The sequence below is a fragment of the Octopus bimaculoides genome, chromosome 15, assembly GCF_001194135.2.
Source record: "Octopus bimaculoides isolate UCB-OBI-ISO-001 chromosome 15, ASM119413v2, whole genome shotgun sequence".
NCBI lineage: Eukaryota > Metazoa > Mollusca > Cephalopoda > Octopoda > Octopodidae > Octopus > Octopus bimaculoides.
In genome coordinates this window covers 49,920,380-49,937,619 of record NC_068995.1, presented here as the reverse complement: position 1 = coordinate 49,937,619, position 17,240 = coordinate 49,920,380, and the positions used below count along the sequence as shown (strand labels likewise).

At 36.7% G+C, this 17,240-nt stretch overlaps 2 protein-coding genes across 4 annotated transcripts in view; one reads left to right on the top strand and one right to left on the bottom strand.

Moving 5' to 3' along the window:
* Positions 1–5,354, top strand: part of LOC106870805 (3-oxoacyl-[acyl-carrier-protein] reductase FabG) — a 9,814-nt gene extending 4,460 nt beyond the window's left edge. For both annotated transcript variants that reach the window (XM_014917021.2, XM_052973315.1), the window contains 7 exons: positions 290–382; positions 1,348–1,433; positions 1,867–1,960; positions 2,677–2,746; positions 2,924–2,960; positions 3,742–3,805; positions 4,596–5,354. In XM_014917021.2, coding sequence (XP_014772507.1) covers positions 290–382; positions 1,348–1,433; positions 1,867–1,960; positions 2,677–2,746; positions 2,924–2,960; positions 3,742–3,805; positions 4,596–4,778 — 627 coding nt within the window. In that variant the 3' untranslated portion in view covers positions 4,779–5,354. The remainder of the gene's footprint in view (positions 1–289; positions 383–1,347; positions 1,434–1,866; positions 1,961–2,676; positions 2,747–2,923; positions 2,961–3,741; positions 3,806–4,595) is intronic.
* The window catches only part of LOC106870804 (homeotic protein ocelliless), a 17,886-nt gene continuing 5,955 nt past the window's right edge, over positions 5,310–17,240 (bottom strand). The window contains exon 2 of one of the 2 annotated variants that reach the window (XM_014917019.2): positions 5,310–6,739. In XM_014917019.2, the coding sequence (XP_014772505.1) occupies positions 6,521–6,739 (219 nt within the window). In that variant the 3' untranslated portion in view covers positions 5,310–6,520. Of the gene's footprint in view, positions 6,740–16,454; positions 17,121–17,240 lie in introns of those variants that run through there. The other variant, XM_014917020.1, reaches the window with a different exon arrangement.

The following is a 17,240-nucleotide window of genomic DNA, read 5'->3' as shown; positions in this document are numbered from 1 at the left end:
GAAAGTGTACTGTATTATATATCCATTACACCTGATCTTACCAATTGGTTTATATATATATATATATTACAAGGCAAAATGCCTGCCACTCTACTAATTAAACATCCATTGCCCTTCATTGTTTCTATTTCTACTTTCCATTGCCTTCCTGGGACTAAATAACTGTTTTTGTTAAACTGCATGCAAATGAAATTTTTAATACAGACTCCAAACCCAAGAAATGATAGGGTTCCCCATCTGTGGTCTGTTTAAATTGATGCTATTTGATGAAAACTATTTCTTATTTCAGCCATTAATGGTTGTGGCTGACCTTTCAAAGGAAGATGATGTGAAAACTGTGATGGAGAAAACCATTTCTCATTTTGGAAAACTAAACATTTTGGTAAATATATTTGTTTCTTAAATCTGCTGCAATTTCTAGTGTTTCTCATTTCCACTCCTTATCTTTAACCCTTTCTATACCAACTCACCTGAGACAACTGGTTTTAATTTCAGCCCCTTTTATTTTAAAATATTCACATATTCAAAACTTCCATCCCAAAATTATTGCCTTTCCTTTGTTCCATTTCCCTCATGCCTTCTATTCACACTCATCCCTTATATTATTAGACAGCCCTACTCCCAACTCTGTACGCAACCCACCCTATCACTTTTTCAGCTTTATCCCCTCCCATTTGTTCTCAACCCTGTCACTAATCCCTTCTTTGTCCCCCATTCCCTGTCATATTCCCCTATCTTCGTTTACTTATCATCCCTTGTCTCTCCACCTAAAATCATTACCTACTCTCTCTTCTGTCCTTCCTAAGTTATAGGGGCCAATTTAGGCCCTCAACCTTGCAAATTATAAGGCAGTCTTCACTTGTGTTGGTGCCATGGAAAAAAAAGCACCCAGTACATTCTATAAAGTGGTTGGCATTGGGAAAGACATCCAGCTGCAGAAACTCTGCCAAAGTAGACACTGGAGCATGATGTAGTTTTCTGATTGGTCAGCCCCTGTCAAACTATGCCAGCTTGGCAGCCAGACGCTAAATGACGCCACTGCTGGCGGCGGCGACAGTGTTCCAGGCATCATTTTAATTAATGATAAAATTTTACCTAATCCTTCTAAATTGCTTAAATTTAATCATCAATATTTTGTTTTCTATTTGTTTCAAAATGAATTTAAATATGGACTGTCTCATTAGAAATATGATTCTGAAAGGATAAACTAACATTACCTTAACTATTTTTACCATTTTCTTGGTACCATTATTTTGTCCTTTCAACCCTTATTTTCCTCCACATAATGCATTATTTCTTGTAGATAAACTTTAGAAACCATATTTTTCTTTTGTATGGCATCAACAGGTGAACTGTGCCGGAATTTTAGCACATGGAAGTATTGAAACCAGCAGCTTGAAGCAGTTTGATGAAATCTTTAACGTTAATGTGCGGTATGAAATTTTTAATTAGAAGTTAATCATTACAGGTGCAGAAGCCTGTTGTATGTATATATAATAATAATAATAATAATAAGTGACAACAAAAGAATGAGACCTCAATATTAGGTAAATATTTATATATGTATAATTTAGGACAAACAGTAAGTTGTCATTATAATACTCAGAGTTTCAAATGTTGGTGCAAAGAGCTATGATGCATTCTTGTTGGCTGTTAATGGCATTAATAGCTGATGAGAATGCATTGTAGCTCTTTGCTCTGGCATTTGAAACTCCGAGTACTATAATGACAACTTACTGATTGTCCTAAATTTTTATATATATATATGTCTGTCATACTTCATCTATGAAAGCATAAAAAAAGTAGATGTTAAAACGATGATGGTTATGATGATGATGCTGATGATGACTAAATTTCTTCCTCTAGGTCTGTTTATCAGTTGACTATGTTAGCGGTGCCTCATTTGATAGCAACCCAAGGATCTATAGTGAATGTCTCCAGTATATGTGGCCTAAGAGCTGTAAGTCATTTTTAGAATAGTTTTTCTTTCTTTCTATAATGGTGCTGTTTAGAAAAACGATTGTATGGCAGATACAAAGAGAAGATACATGCCAGTCACCTCTGGGCTGCTAGATGTGTATTCTACTGAAGTTCAAAATTATAACATGGAAAAATACCTTAGGAATGAGAACCCAGGTTCGAAATTTCCCCAAGACACCTCATGAAGGCTGGAGGGTATATCAGCCGAAACGTTGTGTTAACAACAAACAAGATGAGGACAAATATCCGTCGAATGTAAATAATGTATATGCAGCAAACTTCACACTAACTTAATCCAGTTCTTGGATAACATTGGTGGCATGGAGAGGAGAGGCTGGTATGCATGTGCGAACTTGTACCTGAGAAGGGAACTTTCTAGGTGCAATCCCATGGTCATTCATGACCGAAGTGGGGTCTTTACCATTTTTAACCCTTTAGCACTCAGATTACTCTGTGAAATATGTTTGTTTATTCATTGTTTTGAATTAATCATGCATTATCTCATAGCTTTGAGATTTCAGTGATGAGATTATTTTCAGAATAACATTGTAGGTTAGGTGTGAAAGACCAAATCAGGCTGGTTCAAACATAAAATAGAAAATTTGGGTCAGATATGGCAAGTTTAAATGCTAAAGGGTTATTGTGAATTTATGACAAAGTCTTCCTATTCAATTCAGTTTACCATTTTTATTTCAGTTCCCTGGAGCTCTAGCATACGACATGTCTAAAAGTGCTTTGGATCAATTCACCTGTACTGTAGCTCTTGGTATGTTGATGTTTTTTCCTCATTTCTTTAAAATGTTTTTCAATTTTATTTTATTTTCAGTTCTGTGTTGTTTTGACCCTGGTCAAGCAGGCCTGTGATTAAGCGTTCCAGCCATTGTTGTATCTTGTTATTTTGTGATGTATCTTAGTATTTTTCATCTTTCTCTATGTTTTGCAGAGTTGGCATCGAAGAAAGTGCGTGTAAACAGTGTCAAGTAAGTCTCATATTTTCACATTAGTTCTGTTAATGTTCAGATATTTATACCATTTTGTAGAATAAGTAATTCTTGTACCATTATGTAAATGAGTTGTGCTGTGTGTACTGTTGCTTAGATTTTAATAAGTAGCTTTTTGATGTTATCTTTTGGCATTTATAAAAGTGAATCCTGATGACTCTTAAGATAAAACTCATCAATTTGATTCTTATACCAAGCTATCACAAAGCCATGTGGTCTCACTGCAGAGTCCAACTGTAAAGCAAGACTTTGTTTATTAAATATCAAAATGAATTACTAAAGATACCAATATTTTTAATATATCATCTTCAGTTAATCAAGTTAGTGTTCAAATTTCTAGGGAACTTTATAAATGCTAACTAGAAATAAATGTGGTGAAGAAAAGAATCAATATTAGTAGTGTTTATTTATAAACAGTAAGCTACAACATGCAGAGATAAGAATTGGGCCCCTAGACCCATGAGGCCTCAAGGGAACTACCCTATATGCCTATGCGTTAGCGGGCACAGCACAAGTGTTAAACTTAGTGCAACAACCTAATGAAACAATAATGCTGTCGTTGCACATTGAAACAAGTTGTTCCTAATCATTGAACCTATTTTAGCGTTGTGGATCTGAACCAGCCAGAGTTAAAATACATTGATTATGGTCATGGCATGAGACTATTCACTTGGTCATGTTGACCACCCATGTCCCTCACAATACAGATTTAATATTGCCTCTTCAACTAAATGGTTTGTTCTTCCAAATAATGTTTCAGTCCTGGGTTTGTTGTCACTGAAATACACAAAAGAACAGGCATGAGTGAAGAAGTTTATGCTCAGGTAAGGTTGAGTGTTTTCTTTTCTTGTTTACTTGAGATTTCTTATGTTTCTCACAGATTATCAAAGATATGAAAATTCTGTGTTTATTACTCTAAATAACTTTTGGTTTTCAAAATTATTTTAAGTAAGTTATTTAGACAAGACAGTTGTATACAGAAATGCTGATCACTTAAAGTGGATGAAACTTGTGGGAGAGCGAGACCCAGGAAGACATAGGAGGAAGTATTTAAGGCCAATCTCAAGATACTGAACCTTACAAAGGAGATGACTAAGAACTGAGGTATCTAGGGCCTTACTGTACTCAAGAAGACTCGTCCACCACGGCAGAATTGATACTGGTGCAGGTGTCATGTTAAAAGCACCCAGTACATAGTATGGAGTGGTTGGCATTAGGAAGGGCATCCAGCCATAGAAACCATGCCAGAACAGACAATGGAGCCTGGTGTGACCCCTGGCCTTACTAGCTCTGGTGAAACCATCCAACCCATGCCAGCATGGAAAACAGATGTTAAATGATGATGATGTGTGTCTCAGATCTATTCAATGTAATTTACTAGGCAAGCTGTATATTACACAACTCTTGAAAATCAGTTACACAACACAAAGCATAAATATATTTACTTTCATAGATGTGACAATTTTAAAACTGTGTTTCTGTGTATTGACAACATAACTGTGTTTTGGTCTTACAAATGTATTTGTGTGTGTGTGTGTGTGTGTGTGTATTCACACCGGTATGAATTGATCTTCTATCAGTCAACATTTTCATAATGACCCTGTATCTTTGCAGCATCTAGAGAAAGCCAAAAGAACCCACGTTCTTGGACGTGCAGGAGAAGTCGATGATGTTGCTAAGGCAATTGCATTCTTAGCTTCTGATGCCAGTTCCTTCATCACAGGAGCCTTGTTTCCCATTGATGGTGGCAGACAAATCACATGTCCACAAGCTATATATTCAGAAGTCTCATATTAACAATAAAAACAGCAGAGCAAGACTTTTGCCTTTTTCATTTTTTTTATCTAAGGTGTGTTTCAGAGATGAATGGAAATCATTTTGTTTTTTCTCCTTGTTTTTCTGTCTTCAACAATTTAGATGGTCAGTTCTGTTGTAAGGAGTTCCAGCTGACCAACACTGTAGAGTAGAATTCCAACTGATTTGAATGAAAATAGGACCTATGAGTTAGTCACAACACCCTTCAGCAAGTTCGAATGAGAAGCAAAGTGACTAGTTTGATCTTTCTTAAAACTCACCTATTACCACTTCCGTCTTTCAGGCTATTAAAGATGAATAACACAAAGCAAATTATTTGAAATATAAGCAAAAATGCAATGTTAAACATAGCATTTGTATAGAAGCTCTCAACTATTTCTTTATTCCACTTTTCTTCATTATCTTAATTATAGTAAAGAAAATTTTGAATTCAGAATTTATAACACGTAAAACAAAATAAGTCGGAGAATTGAACATTATTTTTATAATTTCATTTTATTAACTTTTATTTAACACAAAACTATGAATTTGAATAAATCTGGCTTCATATGAATTAAATCACTGTTATTTTAATTTGTATTTCATTTTATTGCTGTATCTAATCCATTTAAAATTCCTTTGAACTAATGGGTAAAATAATAGCTGAAATTAGTTGAAGAACATAAGAATTTTGGTAACAACATCTTCTCAATGTCACAACTGTTTAGAAAATAGTACTTTACTGTCACTGATTCATTGTGACATGTAGATCAAGTTACGGGTGCTGTTACATTGTTAGCTTCAGTCACTAGTGCTATGGCTGTCTAGATCTAGTCACTCATCTGTCTATTGAATGGTGGTGTGACAATGTGAGCAAGCCACTAGTATTGTCACATGCTGCAGATGGTTGCTAGTAGTGTGACACTGAAGGTTGGCCACTGGTATTGGGACAAGGTAGACCAAGTCACAAGTGGTCTAAGTGATACTGTGGGTATTCACAGGTACTATGTCACTCATATTTATTCACCTGTGCCATATTACTCTGGTCATTTATGATATAGCAAATACACATACACACACACATATAAATATATCACTGTATAACTGTATCGGCCAGACTATAGGATGTTGTTATACAACGCTGGTCACAATGTACTTCCTCACGTACCTTACATACATACATAGATGTATGTATGTATTATATATATACACACACACACACACACGTATATGTGTGTGATGTATGTATGTATATATGTATTCCATAAACGTGATATATTACAGTAGCATATTGAAGGGAATTACATAGTTTTAAACATAGAATAATCTAAGAGGAATTCTGAAATATTACTGTTCTGGCCGTACTTGTGCACAGCAAGTGTGAGGTTTGCGGTCAGAAGAAAAATACTTTACTGTAGTTACAATTCTTTTATTAGTATTGCTAGGAACACCAAGGAATTTCTCTAAATTCTTGAAAGAAAAAAAAAAAAAACTCAACCATTATATATCACCAGTAAAATCATGGTGCTACAGTATTTAGAACATTATGCTAAATCTGTAGAATTTAGGCAAATGTGTAATAGATGAGTTGTGGAAAAAAGAAAACTCACTGAATGTACACATAATTAGTGGTAATTAACATGTTAATTACAGATGGGGATTACGGACATGGCATAAACTGTATCCAGGCTTGCTAACTGGACAGGAAATGGCGAGTCCTCGTGTTTTATAGGCGACGAATCGACTCAGGGAGAGTCCACAACGTGTAACCCAAACACTTCGTCATATAGTAGCTTTTTCTGGCCTTTTAAGAGAATTCCATAAGTTGCATCTAGAATAGCTTCGGCAAAATCGGGATCAGTTTCATCGAGAACGGATTCTGCGGCAGCTACCATTCCAACAATCCTCTTTAACACATGGGAGTACAATTTACTGTCGAGTATGAAAGGTACCACATCACTAGCCTGCAAAAACAGAACAAAATTGCGATATTAATTTAATACCTTCGCCTGTCTTGGCTCTCTACGTGAATTGAATCTAAGAACAGCAAATAATTTCAGACTTTTAAGGGGGATAACTGGAGTAATGTAGTCCAGAGTTATCTAACTTTACTGAATACTAATTGCAAATTCCACAAAGTATAACTTTATTTTTCATATTTCAGGCGTTCATAAAATAACTATAACAATCAAACACAAGCATGAAATTAAATAGACTTTATCTCTCAGAGACAACAGGTTTTATTTTTCAAATTAATTAGTTACACCGATTATATGTTAGCAGCAAAGTGGCATAGATTATGAGATTTTCTTTTTTAGATTAATTAGTGACGAAGTAATTGAGGTTATTCGTTTCTCCCCCCTTCATATTAATTAAAATTGAAGTTGATATCAGAAGGATTCATAAATTTTCGAGAGAACGTGAAATGTTTCTTTTTCATTTTTGTGAGGTGGTGGTGGGGAATAGTGAATCTCGAAGCGCATAAAGCTATACATATAAGCATGTAAAATATTGAACTGAAACCTCTTTTCGATACAAAACGCCGAAGAGTGCCTGTTCCAAAAAAGAATTAATATTTAAGTGATAGAGGATGGAAATGTTATAGATTTATTAGCGGCAAGAGACGATGGATCTAGATTTTTTTTTTTTTCAACTTAATTAGTGGCAACGAGAGGCTAAAGGCTTTCTTTTTTACTAGCTTTATCGTATTTATGGGAGTATAAGGCAGGCAAATCGACCCCCAGGACTTACTCTTTGTAAGCCTAGTATTTATTCTATTGGTCTCCTTTGCTGAATTGTTAAGTTACGGGTACATAAACACACCAACACCAGCTATCAAGCAGTGATTGGAGATAGGGGGGACGACAAATACACACACACACACACATGGAAAGATAATATCTGAAAGACATTCTCTCAAAGTTGGTAATAATGAGGCTGATGTCTTGGTCTTGCATAACCTACACTTGTTGTTTTGTCAATGTTTTCTGCCTCTTATGTTGCAGATACTTGGTGAGGATCACTTGTTCTTGAATTGCATGGAGGTGGCCTTCAAATTGGGATGTCATAAACTTGTCCAGTACTCCATGCCAAACCTTTGACATGATCAATCCGTTCTACAGTTTGTTTTACATGCCAAGTACAGATGTATTACCTCCTCAGTGAACTGGTCCACTTTGTATTCTGTTTAATAGATTTTTACCAAAGCCCTTTGGAGAATGATCTGTATCAGTTCTTATTTCATACCACTCTTTCAAGCTCATTGACTATCCTAATTACATTATAGATTTCAAGGTCACAAACCAGTATGATGGTTACTGGTCTCTTTCCTCTGCTGCAGATGTTTCAGTGTCACAATACGTGCCTCATATGACATTAATACAGATCCGAGACCGTGACCACTTGCCTTGCGTGGGAAGTATAGCCTGCCTACATCTCCATTGATGCTGAAGTTTCCTGCAACACTGAGTAGCTTGTGAGCTTGAACATCTGTCTCATTGAGTTCTTGTAGTGACCAATCCAGAAGGCCAAACACAGGTGTGAAGACAGGTACGACAAAGATGTTGTGGGCAATAAGCTAATTGTAAGCTGAGAGTTCTGATGACCATAATCTCTTCACTGTCCTGCAGTATTCCTTTCTGGTCCTCTCCTTATATATGGGTCCATCATATCTAACATTCTCATTTTGTCCAAGATACCTACAATTATCACCTGACTGTAGAGATTGTGTTGTCAAGCTGTTTATTTTTAGGTTTTCAGGAGGGTACAACTTTTCTACACATTATTGTCAAAAATGCATATTTGGACTCACCAAATTTCGTTCCAATATCTGTAGAAAATTGGGTAACGAGGTCCAATAGCTTTTTTATGTGGTTGATATTTGACCCACACAGTTTCAGGTCATCAACAAAGAATAGATGGGGGATACTTCTGGATCCATTTTCATGGCTACTATGTTTCATGTGTAGGTATGATAGGGGATTTAAGGAGTGGACAAGCAGCAGAACCAACAGGCTATCATCCCGAAAGATGCCTTTTTGATAGTGAATGCTATCTGACTTGATTTATTCCTTATCACCCCTAAAGAGCAAAGTAGTGTACTAAGTATTGTTCATGCATTCAAGAGCACTCATCAATGGTTCTGGGACATTGGCTAACTACATGTATGTATGTACACACGCAATCCCCAGATGCATATAAACATGCACACATACATACTTTTCATACATACATACATATATTGGATAAAGAGGAACTGTGCACAGTTGTGGAAATTAGCTGCCCAGAGGATGTTAACACAAAGCTGAAGATCAGTGTAAAAGAGAACACCTATGCTGAACCTGTAATTATTGGGTCCCTGGGATATGTAACAAACTGCCTAAATACCAATCTCGAGAAATTAGGCTTCTCAAAACCAGAATGGAGAAAGCTAATTCGAAGACTACAGATCCAATCCATCACTGTAACTGTAAAACTTTCCAGAAGTTTATAATTTAAATATATATGAGCATGTTTAGATATGCAACTATATGCATGAGAATACATACATAAAACATACAAATCTGCACATACATACATACATACATGATGGCCGGCCACTCATGATTGAGGAACGCCATTGCTGACCTTTAGGAACATTGTGCACTCTAGGATTAACTTATATTTTGCATTTGCAGCTCTGCTGGTGACTAATGAGCCCTGCTCTTGGCAAGCATACATGACTGCAAACATTGCAAACCATACAAACAAAAATACCCTGTTGTTGATGTTGAAATGCCAATGAAGAAGTCTTGGTTAGAAACCAGTTCTTTCTCTATTGGCAGGAAATCTTGAAATAAATTGAATGATAACTCACACACACACACAAACATCAATTGAATATATATATAAAACGAATGCTTTAAACTAAGACAGCAACCTTGTTGTAACAGGATTTCCTAGTATTATATTAATTCTATTTTTGTATGAGAACTGGAATTTAAACTTAGGAGTGAATAAGGAATCTAGTATTTGGCATGGTAATTTTAAAGACAGCTGCCGGTCATCCAATCAGTGTCTCAAGCTCACACCTTTTATTCCTTTACAATAACCACACCAAATACTAGTTTCTTTATTCTCCCCTAAGTTTAAATTCCAGCTCTGATATGAATATATAATTCTCATAACGCAAGGAAATCCTGTTCCAAGAAGGCTGTTGTCTTAGTTAAAAGCATTCAATTTACTAAATGATCAATAAGTCTTATCTTATCTAAATAGTAATAAGTGTTATTCTTGTTTAGCCTAGGGTTATCCTTGACCCAGCAGATGTTCCACCCATGACCATTGACAACAGTTGTTATTTATGTTGTTTAACCCTAGGCTAGTGCTGATCCAGTAGACCTATTATAGATGGTGTTTCAGCTATGATCACTCCATCAGTCTATTTCTTTATTTAGATATTTCACATTTATACACACACACTCATACATATATATATACACACATATGTACATATATATGCATATATTCATACACACACACACACATTTAATGTAGTTGTTGGTTATGGCTGATCAGGAGGTTATCATTGGTTTCACACCTATAACGCTCTTAGCTATGTAGGAGACTCAGCAGACCTACAGATGAGAAGCACAAAGCCTCTTTACAACTGGAGGCAGGAATGTCAGCGTTGTTAAAAAAAAAAAAACCCTAAAACAAAGTTCTACTAAGGAGCATCCCTTCTGGGTGAAATAGAATCATCTCCCTTTGACCAGTTTAAGTTGTGCCTGAAAAGGTCAATATGATTTCCATGAGCGGGGAATTCCATGTCCCCAACACTGATTTCCCCTCATGAGGGCACCAACTAAACACCTCACTTTTGTAGTTTAAGAAGCCCCCCCCCACCTCTTGAGTCAAGCATAAAGAATTTGCTTGACCTAGGAGACTTCTTAAACTCCAAAAGTGAAGTGTTTATTTGGTGCCCTCATGAAAGGAAATTTGTGTTGAGACATGGAATTCCCTACTTGCTGACTAGTGAATGGAAAACATGCATATACTGACCAATTTCTTGTTCCTATATTTGCTAAACTCTTTCATCTCTCACACTCTACAGAGTATGCATGTGTGTGTGTATGTTGCTGGCCTACATAAGTTCTTTCAGCTGTGCCCATGGTTGTAATGCAAAATTATAAAGTGGCTGAGTTCATTTCGCTAAAATAGGTACAACAAGGAGGTGAAATAACGAAATGCAATGTAGATGATTGTTTCATTTGCTTACATTGTAGAGTTTAAATCAATGTGGGTGTATCTCAAAGTCATAGAGAAGATTACTCCCCCCCCCCCTACAACACACTGAGTTGTGTATTTACTAAGGACTTCTAAGCTGCACTCTGGCAAAGGGTATGCACTCACCCCTCTCTCAAACAACATTTCAACACCACACTAACACCACTCCTCTACATCTGAGCTGCTACTGTTCATTGCACCCCTATTGTTTTACCATGGGTAAGAACACAGACGCAGTTTTAGATACACTACATCTGAGTAAAAGACGAGGTAGGCAAGGCTGGATAACGAATGATCACAGTTCTGCTGGAATGCTATTAATAGAATACATCCAACTACCGTCACCATTATGACTTGGTAATGTGTATCATTCTTTGCAAATTGTTTTACTTGCTGACGTAGTGAATGTACATAGACACCCTCATAACCCCATCTCCCTTTGCTCAGAAGAACAACTAAGATGTGTCTGCTGGAAGAAGAGAGGGCTGGTATTCATTGTAGTTGAGTAAACAGGAGCAATGGGAAGGACACAACATGCTGCCCTGTCCATGAGCTGAATGCTGGGGCCCTACAATCATAAACCTAACACCTTAACTATTAGGCTATATACCTTCACAGAACGGGATTGAGCTGTCGTTGAAGGGCCATATTAGACAGTGTAGTTCTAGATATACTGTGACTGAATGGAATGGTCATGACTGGAGGTTACAGATGAAACATTTTTGATTGTAGATCTACTGGATCAGGGATGACTCGAGGGCCAAGCAACAACCATTTCTATAGCCATTAATACTAGTTTTAAATTTTGGCAGAATGCCAGCAGTTTCGTGGGGAGGGGCTAAGTCGATCACATTGACCCCAGTGCTCAACTGGTACTTATTTTATTGACCCCCCCATCCTAAAGGATGAACAGCAAAGATGACTTTGGCAGAATTTGCACTCAGAATGTTAAGATGGACAAAAAGTCGCTAAGCTTTTTGTCCCGCATGCTAACGGTTCTGCCAGTTTGGTGCCTTAATTATAGCCATTAATATTGAAAAGCTATACATTAGATAATGTACTCCCAGATACACTGTGTCTGAGTAAAAGATGGGATGGCCACAGCTTGAACATCTTTGAAGGATGAAAACTGAATGGCAACAACAACAGTGATAAGACATAATTATCAGTTAGTAAACCTTGTTGAAACAGGATTAGTTAGCCATGTTGAAACAGGATTTCCTAGTGTTGCAATCATTGTATTTTCATATGAGAGTTTAGAGTTTAGAGTTGTGGAGGGGGGTGGAGTCATAAAGACAAACAGTTTACGGCTGACTATCCACTAATCAATGCCTTTTTCTCACTAGTTTTTATTTTTATCATCTTGCTATCGAATGAAGTGGCTTGAAAATCTTTTTAGTGTCCTGTTATAAGTATGGAACAATGACAGCTACAGTCTGTTCTACTACTAATAAAACATTTAATTTTATTACTGCAACTGTCACCAACACCATTTCATCAGAACTAATATATTTACCATTGGCACAACACCAATACAGCTAGCACTTAACTCTTACTCTCACTCCCATTCTTCACTACTATACACACACACACCATGTACAGCCCTCTATGTTCTTTGTCCATATTTCACTAACAAACATCATCACACATCTTACATACACACCATATACAGTTCTCTATACACAAAAGTCTATATTTCGCTGCCATACCCATCGCGACACCCACACATACTCACACAGAATAGAATGAGTGAGTATGCTGTTTGTGAACTGAGAAAAACAAGTTTGCTTTCAATTCAGATATAAGTTACATTGTAATAAAACAATACATCAAACATAAATCAGGAGAACATGACACTACGAAGTAATTACAGGGAACAGAAGCTTTTAATAATTACATTAACCACAGTAGAGAAGACTGAAATATTAACAAGTTGAGTTTCTTGTTAACAAGTCTATTCTTCTGAAAGGTAAACCACTTAAAGAATGCAAACGAATAAATAGACTGTGTCTGCTCTTCATAGACATAACTCACAAGCACTGGGAACAATGCATTGTGATATTTGTTCTGAGTTCAAACCCACCTGAGGTTACTTTTTCCTTTCATTCTTCAGGGTCAATAAAATAAAGTAACCATTTAAATATCGGGGGTCGATGGAATTAAACTGACCACTGCCCCCAAATTTCAGGTCTTGTGCCTGTGTTAGAAAATTATTAATGGTGGCAAGCTGGAGGGATTGCTTAGAATATCGGAAAAGAAAAATGCCTTGTGTTATTTGTTGCAGCTCTTTATGATTTAAGTTCAAGTTCTATTACATTCACACTATGGCTTCTGGATCAACAACAACAGAAACCGCTGCCGCCACCACCACCACCACCACCACCACCACTGAGCTGGGGAGTGGATACATCACTGAGAAAAGATGCCAACTAGGGGGACATTGTAGACAGTTTTTGACCTATAAGTCTGCTAAACACAGAGTTCAAGATTTTGGTCAAGCTCTTAATGAAAAGGTCAGAGGTCTTATTTGGGAAGCACAAACTTGCACAATCCTGAAGTAGTCAATCCATGACCACCTCCCTATAATGCTATTCATCACTGACAGGACTGAGTACAAATCTGATCAATGTAGAACAGTTGACCGTAGTTACTTGCAAACTATCCTAAAAGTAGTTAGCTTTTGGACCGTTTCTTCATCACCAAGCAACTGCTTAGCGATCACTAAGCAACTGCTTAGAGATCAGAGTAAATGGCCGGCATTTGAAACCATTTTGTTCCTTGTTTCTTCAGCACATGCTGCTTCTTGAGCTACTGATGCAGAAGAGATGTGATGCTACCCGGAATCTGATTTATTAGAATTTACTTGTATATGATGGGGTAAGGTTGGGAGTGTCGGTTGGAAGTTAAGCGATTGGTGAGAAAAACACGAAGCAGTGAGTATTTCAAGAGAAATATATGCAAGGAAGGAAGAAGGATCACCGAAAAATATGAGAAAAGTGGATCTTGTAAAAGCTGAGATATTTTAAAGAAGCCATTGACGTGGGATTAAGAGATGGAGAGAGAGAGAGAGATAGAGATAGAGAGGGAGAGAGAGAGAGAGAGAGAGAGGAGCTGTGTGTGTGTGTGTTTGTGATTGAGAAGAAAAGAGAATCGGAAAGAGAGAAGAGAATGAAGAAGAAAAAATGGAAGAAGAATTAAGAAAAGAAAAACTGGAGGAAAAAGGAGGAGGAGAAGGAAGAGAGAAGAAGGAAGAGAGAAGAAGGAAGAGAGGAGAAACGGGGGTTGATTGCTGTCACTCTGTGTCTAACTAATATATGCAGTGACATATCCAGGTGTAGAAAAGACAAAAAGAACAAAACAATCTTTTGCATTATAATAGACAAATTTGTACACTTGTACAAACATATTTTAGACAAAATCCCCTTGTCTCCTTCATTACAAAGGGACTGTTTATCTAAACAAATCTTCCTTACCGACTAAAACCTTACTACAACAGTCACTGCTCTTGCCTATTGCTGGTCTCACCGTCTAAGATCCCACATGGGCAATCTTTTCCAAGAAACAGGTGCATATGACAAAAGAAAACTGAAGTTAAATTTTCATTAGGCATGCAATTCATAAAGTCCTAGAGGCAGCACTTTACCCACGACTGCTTTGGATGCTTCAGAAGGAAATCCCCAGTCCTTCTTCCCCAACTTTTTCTCAGGGTTGCACTTTCTGATACTACCGACCTTTCATATTCATTATTAGATTTCTAAAATTTTAAATGTATGCTATCTTCATAAAACTTTTTCTTGGCCTGGTTATGGAAACTGGCACACGTTATTTTCTCAAGTACAATATCCATTGTTACCATTATGGCTGCCGCTAACCGCACTTTCACCACTGCCGCCACCAGAGAAAAAGAGGTTTGTAGACAATGTCAGTCAGTGGAACAATATCAAAAAGGCATTAAAATACCTGTTTGCTCTAACATGTCAATTGTGTCTACATAAACGTACACATATATAATACACATAAATATATATAATACAAATCAACATCATCATTTAACGTCCATTGTCCATGCTGGTATGGGTTGGACGGTTTGACTGGGCTGTTACGCTGGAAGGTTGTGCCAGGCTCCAGTCTGATTCGGTATGGTTTTCTATGGCTGCATGGCCTCCTTAAAGCCAACCACTCTGAGAGTGTAATGGGTACTTTTACATGCCACCAGCATGGGTATCTGCCACGACTGCCATTTTGCTTGGCTTGATGGGTCTTCTCAAGCACGACATAATGCCAAAGGTCTTGGTCATTGCGTCCATGAGGCCCCACCGTAAGGCCCAAATATATATATGTATATATATATATGTGTATATATATATGTGTGTATATATATATATATACATATATATATATATATATATACATATATATATATATATATACTAGCAGAGATACCTGGCATTGCTTGGGCTTAAAATGGCATAGTCTTTTATTGTTTTACGTGTTTTGGTCATGTGACTGCAGCCATGCTGGAGCACTGCTTTTAGTTGAAGAAATTGACTCCAGGATTTATTCTTTGTAAGTCTAGTACTTATTCTGTTGGTGTGTTTTGCCAAATGGCTAAGTTACAGGGATGTAAACACATCAACATCAGTTGTCAAGCGATGGTGGGGTTATAAACACAGACACACACATATATATATACATATAGGTGTGTGTGTATATATATATATATATATATATATATATATATATATATATATATATATCTACATATATATATACATGTATCTATATATATATATATACATATACGTATTCTTTTATTCTTTTACTTGTTTCAGTCATTTGACTGCGGCCATGCTGGAGCATCACCTTTAGTCAAACAAATCAACCCCGGGACTTATTCTTTGTAAGCCTAGTACTTATCCTATCAGTCTCTTTTGTTGAACTGCTAAGTTATGGGGACGTACACACACTAGCATCAGTTGTCAACCGATGGTGGCTGGGAGGGGACAAACACAGACACACAAGCATACAAATACACACACACACACATATATATATATAATGGGCTTCTTTCGGCCTCTGTCTATCAAATCCACCCACATCGTCAATACTAACATCGTTGTTTACTGTCTTTTGCACCAAATGTTCTCAGCAGCCATGTTGGGGGGCATTCTTCCATCCCTATTGTGTTATACAGACATACAACATTGCATATATTGGAATGTGAGTTTATATATATATACATATACATATATATATATATATATATATATATATATATATATATATATATATATATATATATATATAGCGTTCTCTGTTTTTTTTAGTAGAATGTGAATTGTAATGTTGTGTGGGTACAAATATTTCTCAGTCTATTGTTGTATGTGTTTATGGTCATTCACCATTCTTACTGTCTTCAATCAGCATCGTGTTTTATTGCTTTTTCACACCGTCTCTCATAAACATGCAAACACACAGGTCATATTTTTCATGAAGCTCAATGCTTTGCTTTTACTTTTTAAACTGTATTAAGTTTCTCACATGATTGCTCCTAGTCTTTGAATTAAGTTGAACATACACACACGTGTGTGTGTGTGTACGTACATATGTATGTATGTCTATATACATACATACACACACACACAATATGAGGGAGTTTAGCTGAATCATCAGAGCATTGGATATTAATTGTTTAGTGATATTTCTTTCAACTATCTGCACTTTGGGTTCAAATCCTCTTGAGGCCAACTTTGTCGTTTATCTATTCGATTGATAGAAGTGGATCAGCGGAATTCTGAGAGAGTCCAAATGAGTTAACTTTGTTGCATCTGTTGCACTGTCTGTTCCGGTTCTGAAGACATTGGTGCCAGGTCTTCCTTGCCTGTCTTCAGTTTCAAATCAGCGATCATGCGGAGTGGGAAGACTTGCATGTATGGACAACTGCAATTTTATCAGAAGAAACCTTGTCCTGGTCTACACCTACATGCACAAGCAAAATGCATAGTCTAATTTGACTGGCGGAGGCCTTGTGCAGGTGCATTTTGCTCTGACGGTGGCTGGTGAGCTGAAGCTTCTGAGACACTGTCAAAAATTAAATAAGCTCTCTATTAAAAAGTATTGAGCAATACTTCAGTTTAATATTAAATTGTTAATATACATATATAAATATATATATATATATATATATATATATATATAACA